General features: G+C 42.0%; 1 protein-coding gene across 1 annotated transcript; it reads left to right on the forward strand.

Moving 5' to 3' along the window:
- The first annotated feature begins 2220 nt into the window (after nt 1–2220).
- On the forward strand, nt 2221–6753 carry LOC121610747 (high choriolytic enzyme 1-like). The gene is made up of 3 exons (XM_041943004.1): nt 2221–2367; nt 5849–5864; nt 6044–6753. The coding sequence occupies exons 1-3, from the start codon at nt 2221–2223 to the stop codon at nt 6751–6753; spliced, it is 873 nt and encodes a 290-aa protein (XP_041798938.1).
- Nucleotides 6754–18653: the final 11900 nt, after the last annotated feature.

Raw genomic sequence — 18653 nt, forward strand, 5'->3', positions numbered from 1 at the left:
TATTATTTTAAACAGAACAGAATATATGACTCTCCACATGCCTAAATTATCTGTAATAAAGACGTGCAAAATGACTGATCTTTGTCAAGTTGTTTTTCTCTATTTGTGTGACTGCAAAAATTTGACATAATACACGCATTAAAATAAGGCACAAGATAAATAGATAGGTGTTGTTGTCCCCACACACTGTTTTGTTTCCACAAAGTGTGAATTAGTCATGCCTCCAGAACATAGATACATTTACACATAACAACATACAATATAAATACAGTGTGATTAGTGAGATGTGGAATTTAGCACCGCTGTGGCAGAGGGGACAAAACATCAGCCAATATGTGCTTTTTCCCAAACATGCAATCATTGAACTATTGGGTTGATTGCTCAGCAGTGCAGCTGGAATCTCTTCCACTGATTTTAAGGGACTGTCACAAAGGCCAATTGGCTGACAAATGTCAAAAACAGCCTAGATCAAGAAATGCACTCAGGATGACAATACAACAATGATGTTATACAATATGTAAATAATAATGCTCAAAACAGTGACAAACATGTAAATACTTCAGAGGAGAAACAGGAGATGAAAACACGTCAATTTAAAGCTCACATTAGCTTTGAGATTGAGATGTCCACACCTGTAATGAATGACTGGGATGGGATATAATACAAACATGTCTACAGTATGTAATGTGCTATACTGAAGCAGCTGTGAGATGTGACTGTAAACAACTACATTATCTCAATGAGAGCAGCAGGCTGTAAAACTGCTCCCAGGAGATGTGTAGACAAGAGCTTTGTTTTCTTTGTTTTAGAACACACACATGATATTACAGTATCTGTAACAAAAGGAAACAACACACCAACCCAGTTGAAGTGTCAGATCAGTGTAGCAACAGGACCCTCTGATAATGTGACATGTCTTGGGTCAGTTAACAAAGCCCTCTAATAAAATCTGCTCTCTATTGATGTCTTACTCAAGAAAATGTTATTATATGTTCCATGGTTTAATTTAATACTGATAATAAATTGATCATTTGATTGGGGTAAAGCAAAGCTACTGTCTCTGTATCTGCAACTATGAAGAAAGGACAGTTGGTTTGATGTGTCGATAAAAAAAAAACAGAAAGCTGTCAACAAAATCTGAAAAGCTTTCTTGGTGATTATTCATGCACTTTTGAGACGGTCCCTAACTTCAACTCGTCATTTTCCCATCTACTGTCAAGTCATACACGGCTGCAGCATCGCAACACGAGCCACCATAACGCCTGTGTAACATCAGTCAAGTTTTAGCCTGCAGTGAACAAGGAATCTGCTGCAAATTGATGAAAATGTACAGTGGGTGAACCTCACTCAGTGCTGGCCCCAGTTTGTGTGTCTCAGGTACGTTTAACCATCAACTCACAGAGCTCAGCTGCAAACTTTTTAAAAAAAATTAAAAGAGGGATGACAATGCAGGTCTGTCGGTCGATCCATCACTTTGGTCTAGACCGAAATGTTTCAACAACAGATGGATGGGTTGGTGTAAAATATTGTACAGACATTCATGGCCCTGAGACACTGAGTCCCAATGGCTGTGGAGGTCCCCTGACCTGTCCCATAACTCTCAAAAGGAAGTCAAAGGTTTCCCTTATCCTGTATAATATGTAAACATCTACATGATGGATTGGCTGGAAATCGTATACAGACATTGATGTTCCCAAGAGGATGAATCCTACTGACTTTGGTGATCCCCTGACTTTTCATGTAGCGCCATCATTTGGTCAAATTTTGAACAGCATTCCAGGTATTTAGTTATAAACACAAATAAACAGCAAGTAACAAATATGAACACAGAGGGCTTCAGAGAGACAGAGACATGTATTAAATGCTCATGTTAAGGCTAGTTTGACAGGGATAAAATGATGTCTTACTAGCTCAGGACCATGTAAAGAGTTTAGCTTGACAAAGCCCACCTAGTAAACCACCTACTAAAGCTGTGCTCATCCATCTAATGACCACAGATAACAAACCATGTTTAAAAAGTAGGTTTGTCTGTGGAGTCCTCCCTTCACATGTTTATTTAGGTCTGGCAGTGTGGACCCCTACCCACAATCCTCCTGCAGACACACCTGTAGAGGAGAGTATAAAGACCCTGGACTGAACCGAGTCAGACATCAAGCTTCACGGAGTCTCTCCACAGCAGCTCTCCACAGAAGCTCCACAGCCTCCAGACCGACCCTGAAGATGACTCCTTCTGTCAGCCTGCTGCTGCTGCTCCTGCTCGGCCTCTGTCAGGCACATCCTCTCCAGGAGGAAGGAGGCCGAGAAGAGGTCCCGGACGCCGTGGACATCACCACCAGGATTCTGACCTCCAACAACGCCACCCATGAGATCCTGCTGGAAGGAGACCTGCTGGCTCCCAGAACCAGAAACGCCATGATGTGCTGGTCCCAGAACTGCCTGTGGAGGAAAGCTTCCAACGGCTTGGTGATGATCCCCTTCACCGTGAGCAGCGAGTTCAGCGGCTGGGAGAGGCAGAAGATCGACTACGCCATGCAGGCCTTCCACAGCAGCACCTGCCTCCGCTTCGTCCCCCGTCAGAACGAGTACGACTACATCAGCATCGAGAACAAAGTGGGATGTTTCTCCGCTCTGGGGAGAACGGGAGGCAGACAGGTGCTCTCTCTCAACAGGCAGGGCTGCCTCTACCACGGCATCATCCAGCACGAGATCAACCACGCTCTGGGCTTCCAGCACGAACAGACCAGGAGCGACCGCGACTACTACGTCAAGATCAACTGGGAGAACATCGACCCGCAGATGGCCTACAACTTCTACAAGCAGTCCACCAACAACCTCAACACTCCCTACGACTACTCCTCCATCATGCACTATGGAAGAACGGCCTTCTCCATCCAGTACGGGATGGACTCCATCACCCCCATCCCCGACCCCAACGTCCAGATCGGCCAGAGGCAGGGCATGTCCTACTGGGACATCATGAGGATTAACCTCCTCTACGGCTGCTAATAACACTGCAGATGCTCAATGCAACAAATTCACCCGTTTTCTGTTTCTTCAGTCTACAGCCACTATAAGCTATGGAATTCATGCTAAAGATTTCAGTTTCTTTCGCCATATTATTTCAAACAGAACAGAATATATGACTCTCCACATGCCTAAATTATCTGTAATAAAGACGTGCAAAATGACTGATCTTTGTCAAGTTGTTTTTCTCTATTTGTGTGACTGCAAAAATTTGACATAATACACGCATTAAAATAAGGCACAAGATAAATAGATAGGTGTTGTTGTCCCCACACACTGTTTTGTTTCCACAAAGTGTGAATTAGTCATGCCTCCAGAACATAGATACATTTACACATAACAACATACAATATAAATACAGTGTGATTAGTGAGATATGGAATTTAGCACCGCTGTGGCAGAGGGGACAAAACATCAGCCAATATGTGCTTTTTCCCAAACATGCAATCATTGAACTATTGGGCTGATTGCTCAGCAGTGCAGCTGGAATCTCTTCCACTGATTTTAAGGGACTGTCACAAAGGCCAATTGGCTGACAAATGTCAAAAACAGCCTAGATCAAGAAATGCACTCAGGATGATAATACAACAATGATGTTATACAATATGTAAATAATAATGCTCAAAACAGTGACAAACATGTAAATACTTCAGAGGAGAAACAGGAGATGAAAACACGTCAATTTAAAGCTCACATTAGCTTTGAGATTGAGATGTCAACAACTGACTGTAAACAACTACATTATCTCAATGAGAGCAGCAAGCTGTAAAACTGCTCCCAGGAGATCTGTAGCCAAGAGCTTTGTTTTCTTTGTTTTAGAACACACACATGATATTACAGTACCTGCAACAAAAGGAAACAACACACCAACCCAGTTGAAGTGTCAGATCAGTGTAGCAACAGGACCCTCTGATAATGTGACATGTCTTGGGTCAGTTAACAAAGCCCTCTAATAAAATCTGCTCTCTATTGATGTCTTACTCAAGAAAATGTTATTATATGTTTCATGGTTTAATTTAATACTGGTAATGAATTGATTACTTAATTGGGGTAAAGCAAAGCTACTATCCCTGTATCTGCAACTATGAAGAAACTAAAGTTGATTTGATGTGTCGATAAAAAAACAGAAAGTTGTCAACAAAATCTGACAAGCTTTCTTGGTGATTATTCATGCACTTTTGAGACGGTCCCTAACTTCAGCTCGTCATTTTCCCATCTACTGTCAAGTCATACACGGCTGCAGCATCGCAACACGAGCCAACATAACACCTGTGTAACATCAGTCAAGCTTTAGCCTGCAGTGAACAAGTAATCTGCTGCAAATTGATGAAAATGTACAGTGGGTGAACCTCACTCAGTGCTGCCCCCAGTTTGTGAGTCTCAGGTACGTACAACCATCAACTCACAGAGCTCAGCTGCAAACGTTTCAAAAAAATTTAAAGAGGGGTGACAATGTTGGTCTGTCAGTCGATCCACCACTTTGGTCTAGACCGACATGATTCAACAACAATTGGATGGGTTGGTGTAAAATATTGTACAGACATTCATGGCCCTGAGACACTGAGTCCCAATGGCTGTGGAGGTCCCCTGACCTGTCCCATAACTCTCAAAGGAAGTCAAAGGTTTCCCTTATCCTGTATAATATGTAAACATCTACATGATGGATTGGTTGCAAATCGTATACAGTATACCCTTGTTTTTCGCGGGGGTTACGTTCCAAAAAGAACCTGTGATAGGCAAAATCTGTGAAGTAGAAACCTTTATTTTTCTTTTTTTTACAATTATTATACAATTAAATACTCTATTATACATTGAAAAGAAAGAACAAACCATTTTACAGGCTCAAGCATTTGATTCACAAATAAAAGTACTTTAGAAACGTTTTTTTCAACAAATAACTTCTGTACTGTACTGTCAAATAATAATTTTAATCATCAATGTGAACAGAAGGCTTCAAATTGCGGAGATTAGATTAGATTACACCGCGACCCGAGTAATTGGATTAAACGGGAGAAAATTAAAAATGATTATGAAAAAAATACAAAGTACAGTCGGATAAATAGTGACTCAGGTGTATTTCACTGCTCTTCAGACTGAGCCGCTGCATCCTGACTCCGCTCTGCAGTGTTTTCTTCTTTTGAAGCCCGCGGTGCAGGTGTGTTTGTTCGGGAGAAGAACATAGTGATAGGCAAAACTCGAAATTGCAAGAGAATTTGCACGTACGTAATGTAAATTTGGCAAGCTGCTTTATGTACGTGTACATATTAAACTGCAACGTTATTGACGCACAGGTAGAGAAGAAGCGGAGTGACTTTTTAGCCAATCAGAATGCAGAACACAATGCACGATGCAAATCTGTGAAGAAGCGAAACCGTGAAAAGTAAACCGCGTTATAGGGAGGGATCACTGTACAGACATTGATGTTCCCAAGAGGATGAATCCTACTGACTTTGGTGATCCCCTGACTTTTCATGTAGCGCCATCATTTGGTCAAATTTTGAACTACATTCCAGGTATTTAGTTATAAACACAAATAAATAGCAAATAACAAAGAAGGCTTCAGAGAGACAGAGACATGTATTAAATGCTCATGTTAAGGCTAGTTTGACAGGGATAAAATGATGTCTTACTGGCTCAGGACCATGCAAAGAGTTTAGCTTGACAAAGCCCACCTAGTAAACCACCTACTAACGCTGTGCTCATCCATCTAATGACCACAGATAACAAACCATGTTTAAAAAGTAGGTTTGTCTGTGGAGTCCTCCCTTCACATGTTTATTTAGGTCTGGCAGTGTAGACCCCTACCCACAATCCTCCTGCAGACACACCTGTAGAGGAGAGTATAAAGACCCTGGACTGAACCGAGTCAGACATCAAGCTTCACGGAGTCTCTCCACAGCAGCTCTCCACAGAAGCTCCACAGCCTCCAGACCGACCCTGAAGATGACTCCTTCTGTCAGCCTGCTGCTGCTGCTCCTGCTCGGCCTCTGTCAGGCACATCCTCTCCAGGAGGAAGGAGGCCGAGAAGAAGTCCCGGACGCCGTGGACATCACCACCAGGATTCTGACCTCCAACAACGCCACCGATGAGATTCTGCTGGAAGGAGACCTGCTGGCTCCCAGAACCAGAAACGCCATGATGTGCTGGTCCCAGAACTGCCTGTGGAGGAAAGCTTCCAACGGCTTGGTGATGATCCCCTTCACCGTGAGCAGCGAGTTCAGCGGCTGGGAGAGGCAGAAGATCGACTACGCCATGCAGGCCTTCCACAGCAGCACCTGCCTCCGCTTCGTCCCCCGTCAGAACGAGTACGACTACATCAGCATCGAGAACAAAGTGGGATGTTTCTCCGCTCTGGGGAGAACGGGAGGCAGACAGGTGCTCTCTCTCAACAGGCAGGGCTGCCTCTACCACGGCATCATCCAGCACGAGATCAACCACGCTCTGGGCTTCCAGCACGAACAGACCAGGAGCGACCGCGACTACTACGTCAAGATCAACTGGGAGAACATCGACCCGCAGATGGCCTACAACTTCTACAAGCAGTCCACCAACAACCTCAACACTCCCTACGACTACTCCTCCATCATGCACTATGGAAGAACGGCCTTCTCCATCCAGTACGGGATGGACTCCATCACCCCCATCCCCGACCCCAACGTCCAGATCGGCCAGAGGCAGGGCATGTCCTACTGGGACATCATGAGGATTAACCTCCTCTACGGCTGCTAATAACACTGCTTCTGATCAAAATTGTTTAGGTAAACAAAGAGCTCAATGCTAAATGCAATAAATTCACTTTTTCCAGTTGGGTGTGACAATTTAAAAGTTACAACACTTTTAATTTCAGATTCTGTTAATATATTATTATATATATTGCAATAAAGTCAATGAAAACTTCCTCAAATTGTCATGTTATTTTTTATGTGTTTGTGTGTACATACACAAACATTAGCACAGACATACAGATCAAGGCCGGGACTTACAGACCCCAAGAAAATGGAGCTGGCTGCTGGCACCGCTTCTTGTGGTGTAAGCTACTATAGAGTAACAGTAAGTCAGTCTTTCAGCATGACATCTGAAGAGCTGTTCCTTTTTTTAGCTCCACAATGAAACAGGTGTTCAGATCCTATAGCCCAGTAGGGGTGTGATGTGTGTGGGTGGGTGATGGTGGGGGCTTCATCTGCTGTTTTATTGCGAGCAATCACATATATCAGCCTTAACTACAGTACAATGCCTACAGAATGTGGTCCATTGTTTCTAATAATGCCTAAGTTATTGCTTACTTCGAGTGTTCTTTGCTTCATGCACCTTGAATGAACTGTGGGGTTGTAACAGATTTTTTTTTTTACCCTTTATCCCAGTGAGAGGCAGGCATTGCATGTTCATCCCATCTGTTTTCATCTTCCTGCGGAATCTCTCACCTCGGCTGCCTGCCTGCCAACTATCTCTGCCATGAAGTGGGGACATTTCGTACAGGCTCCGCAACGCATATGGAGGACCCTCCGAGACACAGCACACAGACAGAAAGCTGCTTCTAAAACGACTCCTGTATGTCCCACACAGAAAAGAACTGTAGTACCAATCCGACTCTTTAACCATGTGCAACAACAAAACGCACACATTGAAAAAGGTTTATTCGTAAACTTCAGAAACACATACCACCACAGCCATCAGAGCACCGCATTTCCAGTCAATGAAAACTTCAAAAGAGATATCTGTTTGGGTGGTGACACATCATGTCCACCATTTGGACACAAATGGTGTGACTATTCAAAATAGACTATGCAAAATTCAAATTAATATGCTATATTCTCTCTATTGAAGGACCAAAAACAACAAAGAAAGCAGCCTGTTATTATTATATTGCCTTGAAATTATAACATGATGGAGGAGATAGAATCTCATTTGCATGGTGCTTCCATTGTTGTTGAACCATCTCTGTATCTGGTAAGCTAAGTGTCTTCAATGTAAATAAATATGTGCATTTACATTTTATAGACTGTTCTGTAGCGCCCCCCGGAGGTCATTGAAACCAAGGTTAGTCAGAATTCAAACCACCCATCCATCCATCCATTAGCTTACAAAAGGCCTTTTTCAGAGAAGACGTAGCTCAAAAACAAATACAAAATTAATGATGGTTTGAATTAAATTGAGCTGTGTCAGTTTCATGGTCCTCGAATTGTTCATGCTGGCTTACTGTAACACTGCCATGACTTACTGAGACACTTTAACAGCCATTGTTAATGTTATCAGAAACACCTTTACTTTTTCTACAATAACAAGTTACAGTGTCCTGAAAACAGCCTCTTGTATTTAGCAGTGAGGCCATTATGACATCAATGAGTTCAAGCCTTTTTGTAAGCCTTGTACTGTATGTATCACACCGCTAGATGGCAGCACAGCACCTAATGATTATGTCACTCTATTATTTCCAAAAAGCGAGGCCACACAATCTCTGTACTCCACCAGCCTTCTAATATCTGCACTGCATCTGTCATTCAGGCAAACGGCCTGCATTGATTTTATTTTCCTTTTTCCTCTCCTGTCTCAGCTACTACTTCCTTCTGCTTTGGCACTATTCCCCTTCTGAGATCATCAAAGTTTCATCTTGTCTTGTTGTATCCTGGTCTCGAGATGACAGGAGATCACCGATTCAACTCCCCTGAGAGACTGGGAAGGAAATGAGAAACTCATCCCTCTCATCCCTCAGCATATACTGTCATTATTATGTTGTAATATTATGTACAGTGCCTTCACAGGAACAGCTGAGTGGTTCTACTGAGCAGCAACCAGACGTCACTCTGCAATCTGTCTCCTGAGACAATGCCTATACTCCAATGTTTGAGCAGGTTGGATGCTTCTCTCAAGTAAATCCAAATAGCATTGTTGGTGGGGCTTTTTTTTCTCTGACCTTCAGCATACCAACACAGCTCCACACCTGCCTGGGATAAAAAGCAGCGTCAGAAAACCAATTTCCTCCCTGCACATTTCTTTGTGTTTTCAAAGTTGGCGTTTTGTGTTAGCATGGTGTGGCATCTCTTTGCTGAAGCTGTGTAGGGCCTACACAGCCCTTTCATCCACACAGAAATGACAGACTGATAAGGAAATTTTAAGGTGCACAATTCATCAGTAGCCGTATTGTACGTAGGTTCTTTTTCATCTACCTCAATAACTTACATTATCTGTCAGGAACAACACACACACACACACCATCAAATCCCCACCAAACCATCCGCTCTGACAACACTTCAACAAACAATATGGACTTAGTATTTTGAATAAGCAAGTAATCCGACCAGCAGAGTGCCATATGTTGACTTGCTTTCCTGAAATTGCAAAGCATCTGAGTCTCTGATGTTAAGACGTTTTCTGTCACTATACAGGTATGTGTGTCTGTTTATGTTCAGTGCTTTTGTTCAGTGCTTTCCATGAATATGACCCACTGTTACATGTCGGTTGGTGCAAGCCTTGAAGAATCAGTCATATTATAAATCGCCCTAGTCACCATTTTCTTGTGTCTGTCTACACATATCTTTGCAAGACATTTTTACATTATTATTGTAAGATCACAATTAGCAGCCAACTTACAGAGTTCACCAGTAATACAGTAGTATCTTTATTTCAGTGTGGTACAGTGGTTTCACAAGCAATATCATAGTAAGAAGATCAAAATCATCAAATTCATACCTCACTGTCTATATAATGCGCAAATGGACAACTTTGAGTTAGAATATGCTGAATACATTACTATTCTTTATTCGTATTGTATAACGGAGCACGGAGCAGAGTGACTGTTTTGGTTCAGTCTCACCACTCTCATCTACTGCTTTCTGCAAAAAAGGTTCCATGTGCACGGCCTGCCCAGCACCGAACAGCAAGCAGATACCTGGTGGTCATAGAGGAGGATTAAGTAGCCAAAGAGTGAACCATTTCCTACAGGAGTTGGAGGAGACCAAACCCAGAGCTAAAGATACATTAGGATAATCCTTTATCAATCCCACAGCGGGGAAATTTGCAGTGTTACAGCCACAAAGGGCATAGTCTAATAGTAAGCAGCAGCAAAGAAGCAAGATATGACAACCCTCTTGCCAAGAAATTACATATATACTATGTACACGACTAACTTGCTAACTTGCAACTTCATAATTCCGGAGAGTCAACATTCGAGTGAATGAAACACAACAGTCATGTACCCTGCTGGAGGTGCAGGAAGGTGGCTGGGCATACAAAGTGCAGGTCCATGACACCAGAATCCACAGTTCATGTCCAGACTGTGGTTACCTTAAGCCAACATAAGCAATTTAAATAAGGTGAAAGGAAGATTTCACTTAAACGCTGACAAAAAATGTTTCAAGTCACTGCTGACTTTTTCTGAATTAAAACAGACGATGTATTATTAACCAAGCACTGTCGGTGCCTGAACATAACCATAATACGGCTGAATAAGGCAGCAGTCACTGTGAGTGCAAAGTGCACTGCAAGATTGCTCCTTTGGTGTAAAACAAATGAAACAAGTTGTCAGTAAACATACGTTCAGTATCAGGCCAAGTGCGTTAATTAATGTTTCCTCATTATGTTAACAGAAAACAATATTAGGTCAGTACGACACTTCCCTCAAAACATATTTCCTGTTGCTATTGAGTTGCATAAATGTTATTTGCACAGAAGACAGCACAGATAAATTATAATGAGTATTGCATTCATATTATTGGACATTGGAAATATAATATTGATGTTACCCAGTTTAGCAGCTGAAACAAAGTGAAACTGAAGGATTAACAAGAAATCAATATGATGCTTTTGGGTTTTTTGTTTGTTTGTTTGTTTGCATTGTTATCCAACCCAATCAACATTTCTCAGTACTGTCAACAGCATGAAAACGTTTTCTGGCAATTAATCTGTGATCCATTTCTTCTGGCTTTGTATTTTAGTTTATTAACCAGTTAAAGGTCTTAACTGGGCTGCATGAAGCTGTTTCACCCTAACAGGTAGGCGCCAAAGCCCCGTTCACTTATCCTTTGGAAACTGTATGGCTTTATGGAATGTGCACTGATAAAGGCGTGAGCACAAAGACACAGATCACTTGACCAGTCAGCAGAAAAACAAACAAACAGAGGCTTCCTGACAAACCAGGAAATGAATAATCCACAGACACTGAGATAAGGCTGTCCTTAAAGTCCGTCCTCCTTTCTTCTGTCACCGCAGAACAACCTTCACAGCGACAAGGAGGAGAGACAGACGAGATTAAATAAATGCAAAGCACTAATCACTTGAGAGAAAGCTTGGGGGGACCGCAGCATTTGCCATCGGTGAGATAACAATGCAGAGCCCGTGCAGTGATTACTTTTTGTTTATTGTTTTTCTGGAGTTGAAGGGTTGCGGAAAACTGTTCCAAAATCAGCTGAAGACGGATGCAGAGGGAGAGACAGAGGCATACTAACGCTCCACAATTACAGAGTAAACTAGTTACTGTACTTTGGCATATTGCTGTGCATTTTACAGCAGCTCTGAATTAGGAAACCTTTACTTCAAATACAATAAATATCATCATGTATTTCATCATATCATATTGATGCACACTCACACACATTGTATTCATTACATGCATGTGTATATGTGTCTGCACAATGCCATAGCACTCTCTTGCCTTCATAAATACCAGTGTTAGCGTGGAAAGTAGTGCATGTGTTCCGTGGGTAGGAATCATTTCCGAATCTGGTCCCTGGTTGGTTGATGAGAGGTGCGGAGATGTCAGATAACCAGCAGGAAGTGCAGCTAGGGAATCTAGATACTGGGAGGGTGTGAGGGTGGGGCAGCACATCATCCAGGCAGCTATTAAAAGGAGCATGTGATTGCTAACCTGTGCTGGGGAGAGTGAACCGCTGTCTCATTGACCATATCTGACTATGGGCATAGAGACTCTCGATCTACTGTTCGATCTTTGTTTTTCTGCAGGTTTGTTAGTTTCAGGGGGCTCGGCTTAAAGATTGCTAGACAAAATAAGACTGTAACCTGACTTCACTGAGTGAACATCATCTCACATTAGTCGTGGAGTACTTCGTCTCCCGGTTTACTTTGCAGCACTCGAAGTGCAGTTCAGTTCCAGAATGTGTTGACATATTTGAAAAGGTCACTACAGATTTGTTAAATGCCACCTGACAAAACCAGTTACCAAGGATTGTAGCTCCCTGCGTCTGGAAAATGAGTGCTGGGCTTATAATGTGGCCTTAATGACATTCAGCTATCTCGGCACTTTATCGGCACCAAGTGACAGAGAAAACTGCATTAGTCTGTACAGTAAAGTGGTTGAGCAGCAGGGAGAGAACCAAATCTCCAATCCAACAAATCTGCTGTTATCTGAAACTGACCGTGGAAAGGTGGGTAATTTAAAGTGATGTTTTTTTACCCAAAATGGCATCTCATACAGTACAAAATATCTCAGCGATGAGACGATCTACATGTTGTCATCATATACAGATTTTCTGTTGTGAATCTAGTCATCTGTTTTTGCATGTGTCTGTCTGTCCTGGGAGAAGGATCCCTCCTGATTCCCCATGAGGGTCTAAAGACAGAGGGTGTTGTATGCTGTACACATTATAAAGACCCTTGTGGCAAACTGTGATTCGTGATATTGGGCTATATAGGGAAAACTGACTTGAGGCAGTAGAGTGGCGTGAAGCATGTTGACAACAGAGGCGTTCCCCTGCTCCCTTGCCGCCTAATATGGGCTCCAACCACGCCGCCGGGCTCATTAAAGAGCGTTACTGCACAAAGAAGAAATGTCTTGTTAGACACGCTGAACAGTCGGTGAATAGAAGTCATCACTGTACTGTGTTACTGGTAATCCAGTCATAGTTTGTGTACAGGAAGAGCGACTGGACTGTCATCTAGCAAGATTTGAATCCATGTGTAAAAACAAACACCGTGGGTTCAAGTGCTAGTTAAACACGAGCTCTGGCCACAAAATTCATTGAGGGTTACAACAGCTAAGCTTCTGTAGGCCAGAGAATGTTCTCAGGCTAATAATATCTCGGTCAGGGACGTCATCTGACCCTGCTGACATAATGTGAGAGGAGTAAATGAGCGGCGGTGATTTCACCAGAGACTGAAAGGATCCAGACCAGAGCAGTCAGCTGAATTCAGGGCCATGAAATGATTTTAAATGAATTCTGTGAGGAAGTCTGTAACACTGGACCGTCCTCAAGCGGCTGTGTATTCTGCACCTATCCACGTTTCACGTTGATCAGCGCATCGGTTCGCTGGGGGCAATGAGGCAAACATATACCTTTCTTGGCTTCAGCAGCTGTCCTTCAGCGGGCCACAGGTACGTCCATCTGTTTCGCGAGCGGTACGACCGGGATGAATGTTGAAAGGAGGCCCGTGCGGTGATGCGCATGAGGCGATGCGCTCCCCTCTCGCCGGAGGAGACGTAATAGGAGTGGACAGGCCTAGGAAGCATCAGCGAGCAGAGGATGAGTTGGCCGAGAAGAGATGAAAAAATAATGTGGGTCAAGTCCAGAACAATGAAAGCAATAAGTTGTTCTACCGCAATGATAAACAATCATCAAACACGCACATGTTTCAGTCTTGGCTGAAAACTGGATTAGACTGAACACAGCATCAGTGATATGGATCCTGGCAGGTGACCAACTAGATTAAAACAACAGTATCGTCATGGGTGACTACGGCTGTGTGTAGTGTTTTATTCTTTCATTAAGCCAATGGCTATTCAGTCATTTAGCTCGTCAGAGGAGAGGAGCATCATCGCCCTTGACCAGACGTGATGACTGCCCTGGTAACAGGGACAGCTTCAGGGTCCCCGTGGTTACGAGTTGAAAACATCAGCGGTGAAATGTTGGACGTCGTTCAGCGTCTACGTACCCCTGGAGACTGACAGTGACTTGGATCATCCACTCCAGCCTGCTGAACACAGCAGCCACAAGCCAGGCCCAGTTAAACCAATAACAACAAGTGTTTGTACACAGGCCGACGCACAGCTGCTGTGGCTAACATCCACTCTACTGCACTGCGATACCTCGGCTTACACTACACTATATCATTTATTATCACTAATACTAAAGTAAGAAAAAGGAACAGGTTTGACGGGGTTTGACATTTTCAGAAAATAAACGTGTTCACTTTCTTTCAGCAATTTGTGTTGCTGAGATAGCAGACACTCCATCCTTCAGCAGATTAACATGCCCTTTGCCTACAAATAGTTACACTGGCATCATTACACAAATGGTCATTTTTACATCTCTGTTCACGTTTGGTTACGCAAACATGATGTCACACCACAGTGAGATTTACAGGTGCTAGTCATTTTGTCTAGTCAAGAAAGCGAATCTGCATATTTCCTGAACGATTTATTCAAATCTGAAATGGACACGGCTGGAATTTGAGGTATCAAAAGCTGAATTTGCTGCTATTTTTGCTATTAATTGTATGTTATCAAGGGTTTAACAAATGGAGGGATCAATTTGGTTGTTCTAATGCAAAAATCTTTGCATCAAATTGAATTTGAGGTGACACAGAGGTCGTACTTCATACAGACCTGGAAGTAATCTATATTCTTTCATACAGCAAGTGTAAATCAGCCTTTATTGTCTCTCTTAGGAGAAATTTGTCTCGCACATCCAGGTGCATCCTCCATGGATGCCAGAACCAACAGGCTTTGGTTTTCTCGGATTTCTGAGCCCCCATAACTCACCTGAGGCACATCATTTTGGCTGTTTGGATGTGTAATCTCAGTTTTTTCAGCCACTATTCCAACCTGACGGCTACAGCCTGTAAGACAGGGTGGGAGTCGGAATAAAAATAGTCCAATTAAAGGCTCAGTTTTCTTTTCCAGCCTTTTCCTTTTGGTCCTTCACTGACTGCGGCTCACACACCCTTTCACTGATACAATGTTATGCTTTATACAACCCTGATACACTTACACATTAACACTGAATATTTTCAATAGTAACCTGTTGTTATAGGCTGTGCCATGATATGTTGTTATGACGTCTTCGATCTGATGGATGCTTTACCCTCATCCCTGGCTCTCTTTGCATTATCCAATGTCTTTCTGAAGGGTTTCTGTGCAAAGGTTTGTCCAGCTGTCTCCTTTCCACTGACAGACACTCAGATCAGGGCCCAGTCAGCGAGTCCCAGAGGTGATACAAAACACCAGTGTTATGATCCCGTCAGAGAGCAGAGCAGAGATGATTCTCTGCTCTTTCTCATCTAAGTTTGGTGACATTAAAGTTGTCCAAATCAATGGCTGTTACAGCATTATGAGCAATACACTGAACTTTCACCAAATTAGCAATTAGCAATACCCAAATATATAAAGAGCAAATCAGTTTGCCTCACCAGTAAAAAGTCAAAACTGACTTCTTCAGCATCAAAGAAGCACATTTTGGACATGATATGTTCATTAACTAATTACAAAAACACACCAAAAAGGCATTAAGCTAACGCTAACCACAATCTTCTCTCCTTGCTTCTCTCTATGTGTGTGTGTGTGTATATATATACATACACACACACACACACACACATATATATTTATATATATATATGCACACACACACACATACATACATACATATATATATACATAAAATACTTTTTCCTTTTTCCTTCAACTACCAAGGTGGCGAGAGTGTTGTTGATGTAAAGGTCTGTCATCGTGGTAATGCCTTTATTTTTCCAGAGCACAAAAGAACTATCACTCGGTGATGGGAGGGAGGCGTCATTATAGCAAAGGGAATGCAAGCCGAGATATCAGGCACATTCAGTGTTTTCCTTATTTGATACCAAATTCTTAAAGGACTGGCAACCATAAAGTATTACCTGTAATAGTTGCTGGGGATTTTGAATGAGGCACTGCATTGACACGGCCTACAATGGATAGGGATAACAGTCTCAATGTTGGATTTCAATTTCCATAATCAGAACCACAATCAGCTCATAGATCAATTTTTGATCTTTGGGGTGACAGCTCCAAAGTATTCCATTTTGACTGTAACAATATCAAAGGGTAATTTGGGCTAAACTCACCTTTAAGAAGCCTAAATTCACTCTTACCCCAGTTAATAGTGCAACCATTAAGTTCACTAGCAGTATCAACTTTTTGGGACTTTCCAGGTACGTTAATTAACAATTTAACATACTTCCTCATTATGTTAATATAGAACATGGTCGGCATTACGTTTCCTTCGGAAGATATTTGCTGTTGCTAATTAGTTCTTTGTAAATATAATTTCAAGGAGATGGGACTCTGGTTGAATAGTTAATCACAGAAAATTATTCTGCAAATATTCTACTATACTGATTATTGTTGATTATTCCGGCATCTCAGTATGAGCAATTGCTGTTTACCTTAATGTCAAGTGGTGTCAAATGTAAAAGAGGCCAATGCCTTTAAGTAATTCCTATATTACTGTATTAGAAATGCAGCAGCAGTACAAGTCCAACAGCTTTCCTGCATTACCTCCACTTTGTTACTTCAGGCAGTTATTTCTTTAATGATCTACAACATAGAGAACAAAGACACCAGCACCAAACTCTGGTGTTTCTTAACAAACTTGTTACCAGACCATTGCTTATGATTAATAACCTGGCATGAGCCTGATCTTTTCCAACCTGGTTAACAAGAGTGCTGTAAAATGTGGAACTAACAGAGGACATTGTTTATGTGACAAAATAGCTGCTTCAGGTTCAGGCTCTTTTACATGCTGGTTTACTGTCCCTCTGACTCGGACAGTGACTGAGGCCCTGTGAATGTTATTAGTAACGGGCATTTGGGAGTAACGCATTACAAAGTATCACATTATTGTAATCCTCTGCTTCTGCCAGTAACTAAAGACATAACAAATTACTTTTTCAAATAAAATAATGCAATTACAATTACTGACATTTCCAAGGACTGTTCTCCTTACGTTTGTCTTACCTGAAAACAGTGGACAACTGCTCAGGATAGCAGACAAACAGCCTCATCCCCGGATCTTCCTGTTTATTGTTGACAATTTTAGCCTACCTTCCATCATAGTGATTGTAATGTTTCTAATATACAGTGAAGAAACTTGGGTTCATTAAATATAATTATTTACTACCTACTGTAGCAAAGCTCAGTTAAGGTGCACATCCAGCATGTTGTTGGTTTTCTTCTACCAAATCCTGTCAGACAGCTCAAGTGTAGCTCACAGCTGGGATTGCCAGTCATTGCTGCCCTCTGGTGGTCGGGAGTATTACAAACTCTCATCACAACCGTGATAATCTGTGCAGTGATCGATTGAATTCAGTTGTCTGGTCCCACACTGTGCCACAGCTACACTAAAATAGTACAGCTATGTGAGCATTAATAAGAGAATCAGCGGTCAAAGGAGGCAAATGAGGAACTAGGTGAAGCTTCCATTTTTATTTCTCCATCACACCAGTTCTGCGCAACAACTTCACCACACAGACTGATCTTTATATAAGGGTGTCTGCTCATTTAATCAGCAAATACATACCATTTACAGAGCCCAACACAGATATCCACACGCATAACTCTACATTAAATACTTACATATATCCACCACTGATCATATACAGTCTTGATGATGATGATTATTTACACATGCACATAGATTTACTAAATACCAATAAATATCTTACATAAATAAATACATTTAAACAATACAGCCAAACTCCCCTCTACCCACTTCCCTCCTCTCTCAGAACTGACAAAAGGTGTGCGAGCCCCTGGGGGGGTACAGGCAGAGGTAAGTTTGCGCATGACGCAAACAGATTTCAATTTACCGTTACAATTAACTTTAGTGTGAATCTCACACTATTCTCCTCAATTAGCAAACATTTCACCACTGGAGCCAACCATCACTGTGCGTTATTTCCTCGTTCACAGGTGAACGGCGAGGTGGAGCAGCCCTGCTGTGCACATGTGACACAAGCCAACTGCAACATCCAAACAATCAATCAATCGATATGTTTGTTCAAATATCACGTGTGTTCTTCTAACATCTTCACGGGTAAAGTGTACTATTAACTGGAGATCAACTCTTAACTCTTACTTTTAAATGTTGTAATTGGTAAAGTAATTCAATTATTTGACACCTAACTAGTAACTGTGATAATTACTCATTTTCATGACCTTATTTCAGATATGACTGCTGTCTGACTGGCCTGACGGACTTGTGGTTTAGCTTTTCCTAAGGAAATGGACTGGATAATGCATCTCTAAAACATTGAGTCTTGGATTGTGATAGCTGTAAACAAAAAGAAAGTAACCTCAAAAGTCATTTGAGTGTCCCTAATAAACCTGTTGGCAATGTGTGACCAAAAACACAACAAGGGCATCACTGTTGTGTATCCTGACAATCACTGTGTTCTATTTTTCCTTTAGTCCTGAAGCTTCTGCTGGAGCCTGGTTAACATGCATTGTGTATAGCGGACTTGTCTTAAAATGGGAGCCAATTACAAAACATTTTTACCGTGTTCAGAAAGATGTTTTATATCTATATACACAGTATATATATATATATGTATGCACAATAGGTGCAATTGTGAAATAAACATGCAGATAATATTTAAAAAAAGGTGAAACAGTTCAATAAATTCCAGGTTCTGCTCTGCTCTTCTCA

The sequence above is a fragment of the Chelmon rostratus genome, chromosome 1 (genome assembly GCF_017976325.1).
Source record: "Chelmon rostratus isolate fCheRos1 chromosome 1, fCheRos1.pri, whole genome shotgun sequence".
Classification (NCBI taxonomy): Eukaryota; Metazoa; Chordata; class Actinopteri; order Chaetodontiformes; family Chaetodontidae; genus Chelmon; species Chelmon rostratus.